The sequence below is a fragment of the Cavia porcellus genome, unplaced genomic scaffold (assembly GCF_034190915.1).
Source record: "Cavia porcellus strain 051 isolate PalLab524CR breed Dunkin Hartley unplaced genomic scaffold, mCavPor4.1 scaffold_28, whole genome shotgun sequence".
Classification (NCBI taxonomy): Eukaryota; Metazoa; Chordata; class Mammalia; order Rodentia; family Caviidae; genus Cavia; species Cavia porcellus.
Window position 1 is genome coordinate 27034906 of NW_026947511.1, and position 13898 is coordinate 27048803.

At 42.1% G+C, this 13898-nt stretch overlaps 1 protein-coding gene across 9 annotated transcripts in view; it reads right to left on the reverse strand.

Moving 5' to 3' along the window:
• The window catches only part of Pbld (phenazine biosynthesis like protein domain containing), a 35210-nt gene that overhangs the window by 10989 nt on the left and 10323 nt on the right, over window positions 1-13898 (reverse strand). For 6 of the 9 annotated variants that reach the window (XR_010044319.1, XM_063239594.1, XM_063239592.1 and 3 more), the window contains exon 2: window positions 8447-8577. Coding sequence is in view for 8 of the 9 variants with exons in the window: in XM_063239592.1 (XP_063095662.1) it covers window positions 8447-8577 (131 nt within the window). In the remaining variant the exon portion in view is untranslated. The remainder of the gene's footprint in view (window positions 1-8446; window positions 8578-13898) is intronic. The other 3 variants (XM_063239597.1, XM_063239593.1, XM_063239596.1) reach the window with 1 other exon arrangement.

Below are 13898 nucleotides of genomic sequence, written 5' to 3' on the forward strand. Positions count from 1 at the left end.
AACTTCCTATCCCTGTCTTTCCTTAGTCTGTTGTTTCCTGTGACCTTCAGGACAATAGTTTTTGAGACCAGGTTTCACTATGTAGTGTAGGTTGGCCTTCAACTCTCTATTTAAATGGGTTGACCTTGCAGTGATCTTCCTGTCTCAGCCTCCCAAGTGTTGGGATCATAGGTGTATACCACCCCACAGGCACACATTTAGGTCTTTAATCTTCTCTGTCTTGATACATTACATTAATTGCAGCTTGAAATTCTGTCCCAGGACACTTCATTTACTTATTTATGGTACTGGGGATTGAACCTAGGAAGTATTTGACCATTGAGCTACTTCCCTAGCCCTTTTATATTTTATTTTTGAGGCAGGGTCTCTCTAAATCACTAAGATGCCCAAGGTGGGCTTGGACTTGTGATCCTCTTTGCCCCCATCTCCCCAGGGATAGAATTACAGGTGTGGGCCACCACACTCAGCTCCCACAACACTTTCAGGGCACCTGTTGTTTGCCTTCGAGACCAGAGACTACAGAAAGTTGACAGCAGCAGCCCTCACTGGGTACCACAGGCCAATGACCTTTCACTGAGTTCCTACACTGGAACAAAACATCCAGATAATGTTGAATAACAAAAAGGCTTCGAGTTTGACAGCCTTAGAAACATTCATTCAATATACTGAATATTGGGGCTGGAGAGATAGCCCAGTGACATACCATCTGGCTCTAGAGTCAATCCCTCACCTCAAGAAAAAAACAAAAGCAAGTTAAACGTTTACTCCACTATTTTTTCCATTTTTTATTATAAGCTTCCATTCAAATAACTCCCCGAGTGGGGGTGTGGCTCAGTGGTAGAGCTTGTTAAGCAGGAGGCACAGGGCACATGCATACACATACACACGCACATGCACACACATGCACCATGAACTGACAGCTATCAATCCTGTCACTTTCGCATCCATTTCCCTGGGGAATCACCCAGGGAACACCAATCAAATGTCAGCAACAACGACAGAATGATGTCTGCTCTTCTGAGCCTTGGAGTCCAACTACTGTTGGACATCGGGATCCTGAGGTGCTATCACTTTATGGCCCACAAGATTAATGATCAGAAAATCAGAGTAAACTTTTAAAATACTCCCATCTTGTGGCAGTTTGGAAACATGGCAGCCAGCCTGCCTGGCCTCCGTCCCTCCTCTCTACTAGATCCCAGCAAAGCAGCTGGATGTAGGAAGTTCTAAAACCACGCAGGAAGAAAAGGGAATTCTTGTTGAAGCACACGGATTCCTGAGAGAAGCTCAAACCCTGGGCTGCCTTCGCTGTTGCTGTAGTTCTGACGGATGCCCACCCTCTCAGCTCCATCGTGGAATTGGGGCTCACGTTTGCTTTTTATGTCCTACCCACCCTACCTCAACTGGTAAGAAGAGAAAATCAGTAGAGGCTGGTTCACAAAAACTCTCCAGAGCGGGTTTTGCTGGAGTGTAGCTGATCACAGTCACCTCACCCTGCACACCCTCATGTATCCCGTGAGCTTGATACGGCATATTGGAACCTGCTGAAGTGGGTTCAGTTCCCCCTCCCTTGGAATTTGCAGCAGATGAAGACAGTGACAGAGATGCCCAAGTGTCACCATCTGGAAGCACGGGCCGATGTAAGTGTGGAGGTTAGAGGGACCCATGCTACAATCAGGGATAGGAGCTGGGGTGGGCTAGAAGCCAGCCTCTTAGAAACATGAGACTCCTGAACAAATTACTGAACCTCTGAGCTGGGTGTGGGGGTGCAGGCCTACCACCCCAGCACTCACGGCTGATGCAGGAAGACCGTGAGTTTGAGGCCAGCCTGGGCAACTCAGGGAGACCCTGATTCAAAACTTTAAAACATTTTTAAAGAGAGTGGGGGCAGGACCCTGAGTTCGATTCTCCTTACCAACAAGAACAAAAACAACCCAAAGCACAAACCTTCCTCCTTCTCTATTCGTTGACCTCAAGGATGGGGACAAAAATGAAGGATGCCTGCAGTGAGGCTGTGAAGGCACCATGACACCTAGGGGAAGCAGCACAGGACCTGGCTGAGTCTGTCTGCAGTCACTGTTCCACAGCTGAGGCGATGCTCGAGAGGCCGCTGAGCATCCGCAAGAGGCAGAAATCCCAGAGCTAACACATCCTCCTTTACAGTGCTCTCAGCCTTCAAATACCAGCAGAGCCCGTCTCTCAAGGCGTCCTGCTCCCTATCCTAGACTTCTCCCCAATCGTCTCTCCTCCGGGCATAGGAGTGAGATCTGAGGGTGGAGCAGCCTAGAAGCTCCGGAGACCTCTAGTTCGCGTGCTCACACCCAGCCAGCGATCTCCCTTAGAGGAAGTCAGGCCAAGCTCAGAAGCAGCTGCTGCACCCCAGGTGAGTTACAGCATGGAAACCTGGGGCTGTTCTGCGAGAACAGACTCACATGTCACAGCCTTTTCTTCCAACCTGTAAACAGGCTTTCAGTGTTTTTCAGATTTCACCAGGAAAACTGAAGCAGCAAGTAGCTCTGGCGATGAAGTTAATCCTCCCTACTGGGCCCAGGGCACAGCTCAGTAACAGAGCGCTTATCAGAAGTGTGTGGCTCTAGGTTCAATCCTAGCTCCCTGCCAAGGGAGGAAGAGGAAGGGAGGGTGGAAAGACACCTGTCTCGCTGCCACTAAAACTTACTGTTAGCATCTAAGAGAAAAATAACACATGTGTACATAAAGACTACATTTGATCTTATCATGGTGCCCGGAGCACCTTATACAGCCAGTAAACATCAACTGCATTGGGAGGATTAGGCATACAACAGAGTTTTTTTGTTTGTTATGAACAATTCTAACAGAAGAAGGAATAAACCTTTATTTAGAAAAAGCAGCCAGGTGTGGTGATGCACATCTGCAAACCCAGCACTTGGGAGGCTGAGGCAGGAGGATTATGGCAAATTTAAAACCAGCCTGTATTACAAAGTGAGCTCACGGCCAGCCTGGACTGCATAGCAAGACTCTGTCTCAAAAAGACAAAAATGAAAAAAAAAAAAATTTGTAAGACAATGAACAAAGCACCACTCCCTATCATTAACATGGCTGTCTAATCTAATACCAACATTAGTCATAAATACAGATAACTTTTACATAGTTGTCATGATGAGGTCTCCATTTCATTTTTTACATTATTTTATACTTTTTCCTGTTTCTACGTGATTCTTACAGAAAAATTGAGGCTTTTGAGGACACATCCATTTTTAAAATGTTTATTTTTTTCAAATGTTTGCTCCATCTTCCTCTTAACCCTTAATCTGTCATTGTTTTTACATAATAGGCAATGCTATAGGTTCCTTGCACAAAAAAAATTTTTAAACAGACGTCTTCAAAAGAAAACTCTCCAGGTGAATATGCACACACCTGTAATCCCAGAAGGATTAGATGATGAGGCAGGAGGATCACCATGAGTTCAAGGCCAGCCTGCGTTACACAGTGAGCTCAAGGCCAGCCCAAACTAGTAGTAATATTTTACTGAAAGGCTGCTGTGAGGATCATTAATACATATTGAATTATAGGATGTGCTAACATAAGTGTTACTACAATTCCTCTATTATTTAGAATTGCAGAATTCTAAATAAAATGTTGATGTGAAAAATATACGTATTACAAACTAAAGACACATGTATTAATGGGCAATCATGTGATGTTTCAGTTTTATCAAATTTTTTAAAAAGGTAAAACAGGAGCCGGGGGCTTAGCTCAGCGCCGTAGTGTCTGCTTGGCAAATGCAAGGTCATGAGTTCGATCCTCCGGCACCAAAAAAAATAAATAAACAAAAATTTTTAAAAAATAAAATAAAAAGGTAAAACAAAAAGCCAACCAAAATTCCAGAAGGCCTTGCTTAGTCTCAAAGATTTTTCCTCCATAAACCCCCACATGCTTGCATCCTCTGAGCCTCTGCTCCCTAAGTCTTCCAGCCTCTGGGTAACCACTAAATAATCATCAGGTTCGCTTGTCTGCTTCCCTCACAGGATTCTGTGTGCCTCCCCGGCAGGTCAACTTGCTCATCTCAGAGCCACTGCTAAATATTTGCAGGCTGCCCTAATGACAGCTTACCTCGTTAGCCTCACGAGAATTGACCGTTCCTATCTCTGATAGTTTCCACGTCCGTGTGTGCCTCCTCCATGCATATGGGATGCACTCCAGCCTCAGTCAGGCTGAAACAGAGTCTCAGCTACCTGGGTGGCTAGGAGTGGAGAACTGGAGCCCACAACTTCAGACTACTGTGAGACCATGATGCAAACAAAATAAATCAGACACACGAGTTGTAAACACCACATGGTTTCTCTTGCTTGAGAAACCCAAAGTGTAAGTAAAGAACAAAATAAAGGATAGATAATAGGAAGTAGGGAGATCTTTTTCAGATGAGAAGGGGAACAAAAGTTGGAGGAAAGGGTTGGGGATTTAGCTCAGAAGTGTAAGCACCTGCCTGGCAAGTGCAAGGTCATGATCCCCAATACAAAAAAAAAAATTGGAGGGAACAGGAAGGAATGGGAGGGGAAGGGGACAAAAAAATAAAGATGTTCATGCAGCAGCTCCCACGATAAATGTAATCATTAGGTACTGCAAACATAGACAACCCACTTTCCGGGACCCTTTCTATCTCTTAAACAGAAGTTATCTTTCTGTCAAGAAAGTCTTCTTACTCTTTTTTTTTTTTTTTTTTTTTTTTGTCTTTTTTCATTTTTATCAGTACCAGGGATCGAACTCACAACTGCCTGCTTGCAAGGCAGGCGCTTATGCCGCTGAGCTAAATCCCCAGCCCAGTCTTCTTACTCTTAAAAAAAAAAGAACAGCCTGGATAACACAGGGACCTTATCTGAATAACAATAGCTGGGCATGGTGGTGCACCTCTGTAATTCCAGCACTCAGGAGCTGAGGCAGGAGGATCTCTGTGAGTTTGAGGCTAGCCTGGGCTACATAATTGAGTTCACAGTGATCCTGAGCTACATATCGAGACTCTGACTCAAAAACCCAATAATAATACTTACTATTATTATTATTATAATATTACTATATAATATTATTATAATATTAATATTATTATATTACTATTAATATTATTATAATATTAATAATGTATTACATATTCTTATATTATCTTATATTATAATATTATTATTATTATTATTATAAAATTTGTATTAGGGGGCTGGGGATTTAGCTCAGCGGCATAAGCACCTGGCTTGCAAGCAGGCAGTCGTGAGTTCGATCCCCGGTACCGATAAAAAGGAAAAAGACAAAAAAAAAAAAAAAAAAGAAATCATCTTATTGGAGGGCTAATGTAGCACTTTTCCCAATTCATAATTAATACAAATTTTATTTTTATTTTTTTAAGACTTTTTCCTTTTTACCGGTACCGGAGATGGAACTCACAACTGCCTGCTTGCAAGCCAGGCACTTATGCCGCTGAGCTAAATCCCCAGCCCCCCTACAACAAGATGAAATTCTCATGTCTGAAGTGTGGAAAGCATGAATAGCAGGCCCAGAAAACAATCTCTTAGATACCTTTTGGGGGATTCTGACCATCATCAAATACACCCAGATTTATGGGCCAAGCCCCAGAGCAGGCTGGAAGGCAACAGAGATGTCCCTGCAGCCTGGGCACATCCTCTTTTTCCTTCTTCCTCTCCTGCCCAAGCTACGCTTTGAACTATATCAAGCACTTTGCTTAAGTTTCTATTTCTCAAATAAATACGTAGCAAATAAAATATGGAGAGATCAAAGTAAGTAAATAGAGATAGATCCTTCTAAGTCTGATGTTTAGTGAATAATCTAGAGATAAAAGAAATAAGTTGGGGAATAACACCAATTCTAATTATCAGGTGAAACTGAATATATAAATCACTCAAAGCTATTTTAAAAAGACAGGCACGGTGGCACATGCTTAAAATCCTAGCTCTTTGGAGGCTGAGGCAGGAAGATCACCACAAATTTAAGGCACCCTGAGTTACATAGTCAGTTGAAAACCAGACAAAACTATATATAGTGAGACCCTGTTTCAAAAAAACAAACAAACAAAAAAAGTTATTAGAAAACTTCAAGGACATTACATATGGGATAAATATTGTTATAACCTAAGCCCCCCTAACTGCTGTGCCATGTAGCCTGTTCTGTAAAGCGCCATGCTACTCCCCCTCCCCTTCCTCCCTTCACATCTAACTAGGTTAAGTTTTAATTTCCTGAAAGGCCATAAAACAAAGGCCTGAGGTAATAGTTCCTGGAAACCCCCTCCCCTACCTGGTGGCCCCTCATAAATTGTGCTAAATTGTGCTGTTCTTCACAAAAGAAGTGCTTGCTGTTCTTTGAAGAAATGATTAACCTCAGGACATTACAGAGAGTTCTGAAGGTCCAGCTGTCAGCTGCAATCTAATTGTGTCAATAGCCATAGCATTCCTGTGGTTTTTTGCTTTATAAGTCACTGCCTTTAGCTGTGAGGTGCGCAGTCTTTGGGTTGATCCTAGAGAGACTGTGCCACCGCCTGGATATAAAGCCTTTGCTCCCCAAATTTTAATTTCTTGCTTCCTTGGGTTTTATTCCGGGGTCCGAGCTATCACAAATATATGATGACAAATATATTAATCACTGTTAGTTCCACAGACTCTTGAAGGAAGTTGTGCTTGTCAGATTGTTCCTTAACAAAGTCCACAATTTGGAATCTCACTGTTAATTATTCTCTTGATAATATATGAACTTCATGACCTACTGAATTCAGTGCTAGCTGCAGGGCTATATAAAGAGCACATCAATAAGATGAAGACCCTTGGTCTTCTCTTCCCCAGGGAGAAGCACTGGAAAAGCTCAGTGAATGACATCGACCCCTCCCCAGTGCTCCTCCATCCACGTGGGGAGCTTTCAAACCAGTGCCACCTGGGGCCAAACCAGCACCATTGCAATTGGGCTGGGGTGCAGCCTTCAGCACTCCCGTAAGGAGATGAGATTCACAGAGTTCAAAGGCTTCAATATGCACTTTGCCAAGCCTAATTCCGTAAGACCATCAATGCTTAGTCTCCTCTCAAAGCAACTCAGGCTGTCTTTTTGCAGTGCTGAGGATTGAACGCAGCACCTCACCTACACACAAGGCAAATGTTCCACCACCAACCTCCATCCTTGGCCCAGCTCTCAGACCACCACTCTTCTAAGTGCTGAGTCAAAGGGTGCCTTACTACATCCCAAGAACAACACAATATTATTGTTGTATCCTTTAATATTCATCCTAGACGATGGTGTCTCTTCACCTTAGCCTACTCTGCACTGTAGTGTTTTGTGTGTTTTTTTCCCTCTTCTTTTTTCCTGCTTTTACTTGGCCCAAGCTCATTCTGCAGAGCCCTTTCTCCTCCCAACCTTCCATTTTTTTCCTAACATTAATACATGTGATACTTGGTCACTGCTTAAAAAAAAAAAAATTAGCCAAATCAAAACACTGTTTTTAGCTATGCAATTACATTCCTGTAATTCCAGTGCAGGGGCAGCTGAGGCAGAAGGGTCACCACGAATAAACTGGAAGCCAGCCTGGGCTACAAAGTGAGCCTGGGAAACTTAGCAAGACCTTATCTCAAAACAAAAAAATAAAAAGGGTTGGGAACACAGCTGAGTGCTTAAGCTCTGGGCCTAATCCTCAGTACCAGAAAAAAGAAGCCATTTTAAAAATGAGACTTTTGGTAAACTGAGTTCTGTATATATTAGAGCTCCATTCACTCTACGTTTCTACTTAATCCTTCGTGACAGGTCTAATTTTTTTGGTCCTGAAAAGATTTTCTAAATGTCTAAACTGTAGGTAAAGTGCAAGATAAGGAATTAGAATATACTGTGCCAGGTCCAGTACATAAAACTCACCTAACATCATCCTTTTCAACAGCGGGTGCCCACTCAGTGAAAATTTAAGGTTTAAAAGCGAGCCCTGTTTCCTCTTTTATTGTTTTGGGGTTTTTTTGTGTGGATTGTTTTTTTTTTGGGGGGGGGGCTGCTGGGGATTAAACTCACAACCTCAAGTTTGCCAAGCAGGCACTTATGCCACTGAGCTAAACTCCTGGCCCCTTGCTTCCTCTTTTAAAATGGCTCCAGGTAGACTGGGAGCAGCAGGGCACACTATAATCCCAGCACCCTGGAGGCTGAGGCAGGAGGATTGCAAGGTCAAGGCCATCCAGGGCAACATAGCAAGACTATCTCAAACTAAGGAGCAGGCCTAAATTCCTTCTCAACATGCACCATTTCCCTGAAGTCAGCCTCAGTCTGAACATCTTTGTTGTGGAATTTGGTCACCGTGGGTACAACCACTGACATCATGACAGACCACCAACCAAAGGAGAGAATCAACAGAAGGGCCTCGCATCCCCCCCCCCCCCCGGCTTTTTCAAATGATCCTTTGGGAATCTAGACATTCAGGTACCGCACTTGAAAAGTAAGTACTTACATTTTCTAGGAGGCAAACAGCAGCAGGATTCCCACAGAATGCTGTTGCTGTAAACGCATCGGCTATGAAAATCGGGATCTTCATCATCCTTGTGGGCTCAGGCCTACTGGTGTCCACTCCACTCCTTGCTACTGTGAAAAATCAAAGAGTTAATGTTTTACTCGGTGTGCAGGAGCAAGGAGCAGTCCCTGATACTAAGCTGAGCAAATAACCTAAAAGCTTCTGTTTCAAGATACGTGTGCCCCTAGTGTTTAGCCCCTACATTGAATTTGTTCTAATACCATACACAGGACTCAGCAACACAATCATATTATTTCTTAGAATAACCAAAAGTAGGTTAGCACATGCTTATAATAAAATGCATGAAAAACACAAGAGACACATATTGTTTACAGTCCCAGTAAAGATCACTATTTATTTTGTTTTGGTTTGGCTTTGGTTCTTTGCCAGGTTCTTACCATGCACTGCAAACTCGCCTTGAATTTATGGCTATCCTCTTGCCTCAGCCTCTTGAGTGCTGAGATTACAGTCATGTACCACCACCTCCAGGAGGCTTACATTTTAAAAATCAGAATGTTTACCTTCTTAACAGTACGCTATAGCATGAGCATTTTCCAAGGACATCAAACCCTCAAAAACCGCATTGGGGGTAGGGATATAGTTCAGAGAGAGAGCACTTTTTTTGTGTGTAAAACCTTGAGTTCAATCTCTAGCACTGCATAACAAAGAAACAAAAACACCATTTTAAGAGATTCCCAATAGGGTTATGGATATGCTGTACTATTTCCCTTTCAGTGAATATTTAAGTTGTTTCTAATTTTTCACTTAAAAGATTATGTGGTAAGCAAACTGGCTGAATGTAAACCTTGATCTTCATTTCTGATTCTTTAGTTTAATAGATTCCTGAAGATGAGTAGCCCAAGCCAAAATATAGAAATATTTTAACTCACACAGACACACCAAGGCTGGGGGAATAGCTCAGGGGTAGAGGATTTTGTTTTGCTTTGCATTATGCAATTATGCTGACCTTGAGTTTGTGGCTATCTTCTTGCCTCACCTTTCCAAATGCTGGGATTACAGATAAACAGTTGGCTTGGCTTCCTCTAATCAGATAATAAACAACATAAAATCTGAACCTCCTAGTTTTCTTTACTGCTACATTAGTTCCTAGGATGGTACCTAGCACACAATAAATATTTGTCAAATTGATTATTTAAGTAAATAACATGCTAAGCATATATAAAACTGAACTTTCAATCCAGGTGTGGTGACACATGTCTGGGTCTCAGGACTCAGCAGGCTGAAGTACAAGGATCACCACAAGTTTACGGTCAGCCAGGGCTACAATAGAGAAACCTTGCTTCAAAACAAAAACAAAGAAAAAGTATAACTTTTGTACATGGGCTGACAAATGTGAGGGTATCTCATTGTGATACCATCAACCAGCCAGCATTTCCATAGTAGTATCACTATTGCTGACAATGCATAATACATTACAGTTTGTTATGCAATTATTTAGAAATGTTATTATAGATTGCTTTTATTACATTAGATGATTTGAGTAAAGAGAAAAATGCAAGTTCTGGAGCCAAGCATGGTAGTGCACACCTGTAATCCTACTGCTCAGGAGGCTGAGTCAGAAGGACTGTGAATTCAAAGCTGGCCTGGGTTATACAGTGAGTTCATGGCAAACCTGAACTACATAATAAGACCCTGACTCAGGGCTGGGGATTTAGTCAGTGGCATAAGCAGCACCTGCCTGACAAGTGTGAGGTTGTAATTCCAATCCCCAGTACCACAAAAAAAAAAAAAAAAAAAGACCCTGACTCAAAAAAGAAAATTAACATTCTGATAATGAAGTATGGTTTTGGAAGTGAATAGAAATGCCATAATTATGGCCAAAGTGCATGTTTTTAGCCTGACAGAACTTCAGCCTTATTGGTCCCAGCCAGCAGCTAGAGCTACATGTTCACTGGGTGAGGAAATATTTATGGCAAAGACACTGAAATGTCTCTCGAGTGATCCTGAATTACATGAGCAAGCCTTGAAAGTACGTTTAAACCAGGCATGGCAGCACACACCTGAAATTTCAGCACACTGGGAGGCTAGGACTGGAAGATTCCAAATTCAACCCCAGCCTGGCAACTTACTGTCTCAAAATAAAAGTTAAAGAAGGGGGTGGGGATGGTAGTAGCTCAGTGTAAAGGCCCTCCATGAAATCCTTAACTGAAGAAAAAAGTTTGCACAAATATTCTTCTGAAATTGTGTGTGTGTGCATGCCAAGCGTGTATGTGCACACACTGCAGAGTGAACCGAGGGCCCACTGCACACTAACATGTGAGCTACCACTAAGCTACATCCCAGCCCCCAAATTGCTGAATCCTACCCAGGCACAGTGGTGTACACTTATAATCCCACCACTCGGGAGGCTGAGGAAGGAGGATCACTGTGAATTTGAGGCCAGCCTCTGATAAACAGTAAAGTTAAAGCCAGCCTGCACTACATAGCAAGACCCCATCTCAAAAAAAAAAAAAAAAAAATTTAAATTACTGAATTTTTTTTTCTAAGATAGGCTCTCACATTGCCCAGGCTGGCCCCAAACACCTGGGTTCAAGTGATCCTCCTGCCTCCGCCTCTTGAGCCAGCACTATAGGCACATATCAGGCCCAGCTCTGGCTTTGACTTTTTAAAAATTTACTTCAGTACAGAAAAATACAATTTGACACTTAAATATTTCTTCTAGAGTTCCTAGAAATATTATGCTGCTTTTCAAATGAAAACATTTTTTTTTTTTAAACATTTCTTTTAAAGGAAAACATTCTCAGAGACTGTAACAGCCAAGTCATTTGTTTACTCCACAGCTGCTCGGACAGTGAAGAAACAAGCCACACAGGGGAAAACCTGAGAAACTGGATGAGAAAAAAGTACAGGGTTCTGGTGATACAGTTAACCTGCTAAACACACACTACAAACATCTACCTGCAAACTTCTTATATGATAGATAATTAATTGACGGTTTAGATCATTGCTACTCCATGTGGTACCAAAGTAATGATTCTCTAAAGATGTTCAATCCTAATTTCCAGGAATCCATGAGTATGTTTGTTAAATGGCTAGAAGGTTACAAGTTAACCATATTACCAAAACCCTGAACTACATAGAGATCTGTGTCCACAAAAAAACCAAAATAACAACAAACCCCACACCTCCAGAACTGTAAGGTAACAAGTTTAAGCCACTATATTTGTGGTAATTTGTTTCAGCAACAATAAGAAATTACTACAATCCAATATCTTTTACTGTTGGTCCCAAAAATTTTATTGGCTGCATAAATCTCCGTGAAAAAAAATCATTAATCAATATTTATTAAGTAATTATTCCATGTTAGTCATGATTCTAAGAATAATCTTCAGAGTACCTTAGGAGATAAATAGACAAAGTTATAAAATTGAGCTAAATTGCTCAAGGCCATGCAAGTAGACAATGCTGAAGTTTAAGCAGAGAGTCTCTGTTCCTAATCACTGTGCTTTAGGATAGATCCAGATGTTTGCAGGGTTCTGAGACACTGCATGCTTTCCAGGGACCCTTTCCAAACTCCTGTCCTGAACAAAGACTTGGACAGGAAACAAGGTAATATGGTTTTACATGTATTAAAAGTACTAAAGAAAAGGAAAAAGAAGAGCTCTAAAAAGAAGTGTTCTGTAGAGTGAGGGTAGGCCAATTAGAGTAGGAACAGAAATATGTTCTGCAGAATGCAGAGCAGGCCACTCAGAAACAAAAAAGGTAGTGGCTACAAGGCCAGTGGCACCCTCTTTTATGCACTCCATTATGACATCAGAGTTAGGCCATCCAATCAAAACCCTGCTTGATTTTGCACTATAAGAATTGAAGGTAGAATTCCCATGAACAGGGTTTGGAAGGTATTCTATGGATGTATCTTGGATATCCATGATTGGCAGGTCATGCCCAGTTGCCCACACCTTGCCATGCCCTAATCTGCCTCACAAGGACCCGACTTTGAGAAACTCTCACTTAAGGAACTAAAATCTTCCTAAATTGTCCCAGCCTGCAGGTAAGTCCACGGAGACCCTAGAAGGGAGTGGGGATGAAAAGGCACAAGAGACACAAAGAATGGAGACAAGACAGAAAAGTCTCTTTATTCAAAGAAAGAGTAACAATTATATAGGGTATTTGGGGAGGAGGGAGTTGGGTTCTGAGACATCAGCGGGTAACTTAGCAACAGTGGCAAGTTTCAAATTTCCCGTGGGTGGGCTGATTAACATAATCCTTGAATGGACCAAACAGGCTAGGCAAGGAGCTGCTTAACTACCAAACTTAACTCCGAGGGGGTTAAGGTGGTGCTGCCTGCAGATATAAGGTGGCAGCCAATTACAGGGCTTCCCACACTAAGGAAATTAAAATTTCACTGCATGCTATGTTTTGGATAAGTGTCCTCCAAAGCCCCTATGTTAAAGGCATGATTGTCACTTTGTGGTTCTAAGGGAACGGATGGAAGAGCCAGATCCTAGTAGGAGAAAGCTAGGTTATCTGGGTTCTGCCATGTTTCTTAGCATGACTGACTGTGTCATCACAGACCAAAACCAATGACTCCAAGTGACCATGAACTGAAAGCTCTAAAATCATGAACTAAAACAAACTTTTCCTTCTTATAAGTATGTTGTCTCTAATAGAGTGCTGACTAGCATACTAAGAGACACTTTGCCTTAACTATTAGAATAATTTTTAGATTATCAAAAAAGTAAAGATTAAGATTTTAAAGTTATTTTAACTCAGGTACAGTGGTGCATGCCTGTAATCCCAGCGCTTAGAAGACTGAGGCAGGAGGTCATAAGTTTGAGGCCAGTGTGGGCTACATAGTGAGTTCAAGGCCAGCCTAGAACACATAGGGAGACCTTGTATCAAAAAATACAAATAAATATTTTAGAAATTGTAAACACCAGGCATGGTGGCACATGTCTGTAATGCCAGCTACTTGAGACACTGAGGCAGGGAGATAAAAAGTTCAATGCCCACCATAGCAAGACGTGGCCTAAAAAAAAATAAATAAAAATGAAAAACTAAAAAATCAAGCTTTGCCAGGTGTGAGGGCACATGCCCCTAACCTCAGTTCCTTAGGAGACTCGAGGAAGGTCAAGGTGAGCAACATGGTAAAACCCGTATCAAAAAAAAAAAAAAAAAAAAGAAAAAAAAAGAAAAGATAAAGCTTCCTTGTAACTTTTTGTTCTTTTCTGCTTGCCACAAATTGCTGTCCTCTATGAAGCCACCCTGCCTTGCAGCCAGCCCAGTACAGACTGAAACCTCTATACTTATGAACTAAATCTTTGCAGATGCTCAGGAATACCTAAGAGACCTAGTACAAGAAATACTACAGGAAGAAGCTCCACCATCAGGGAGCATAGGTGAGCCACCACCCCACACCTCTCTGCCACTC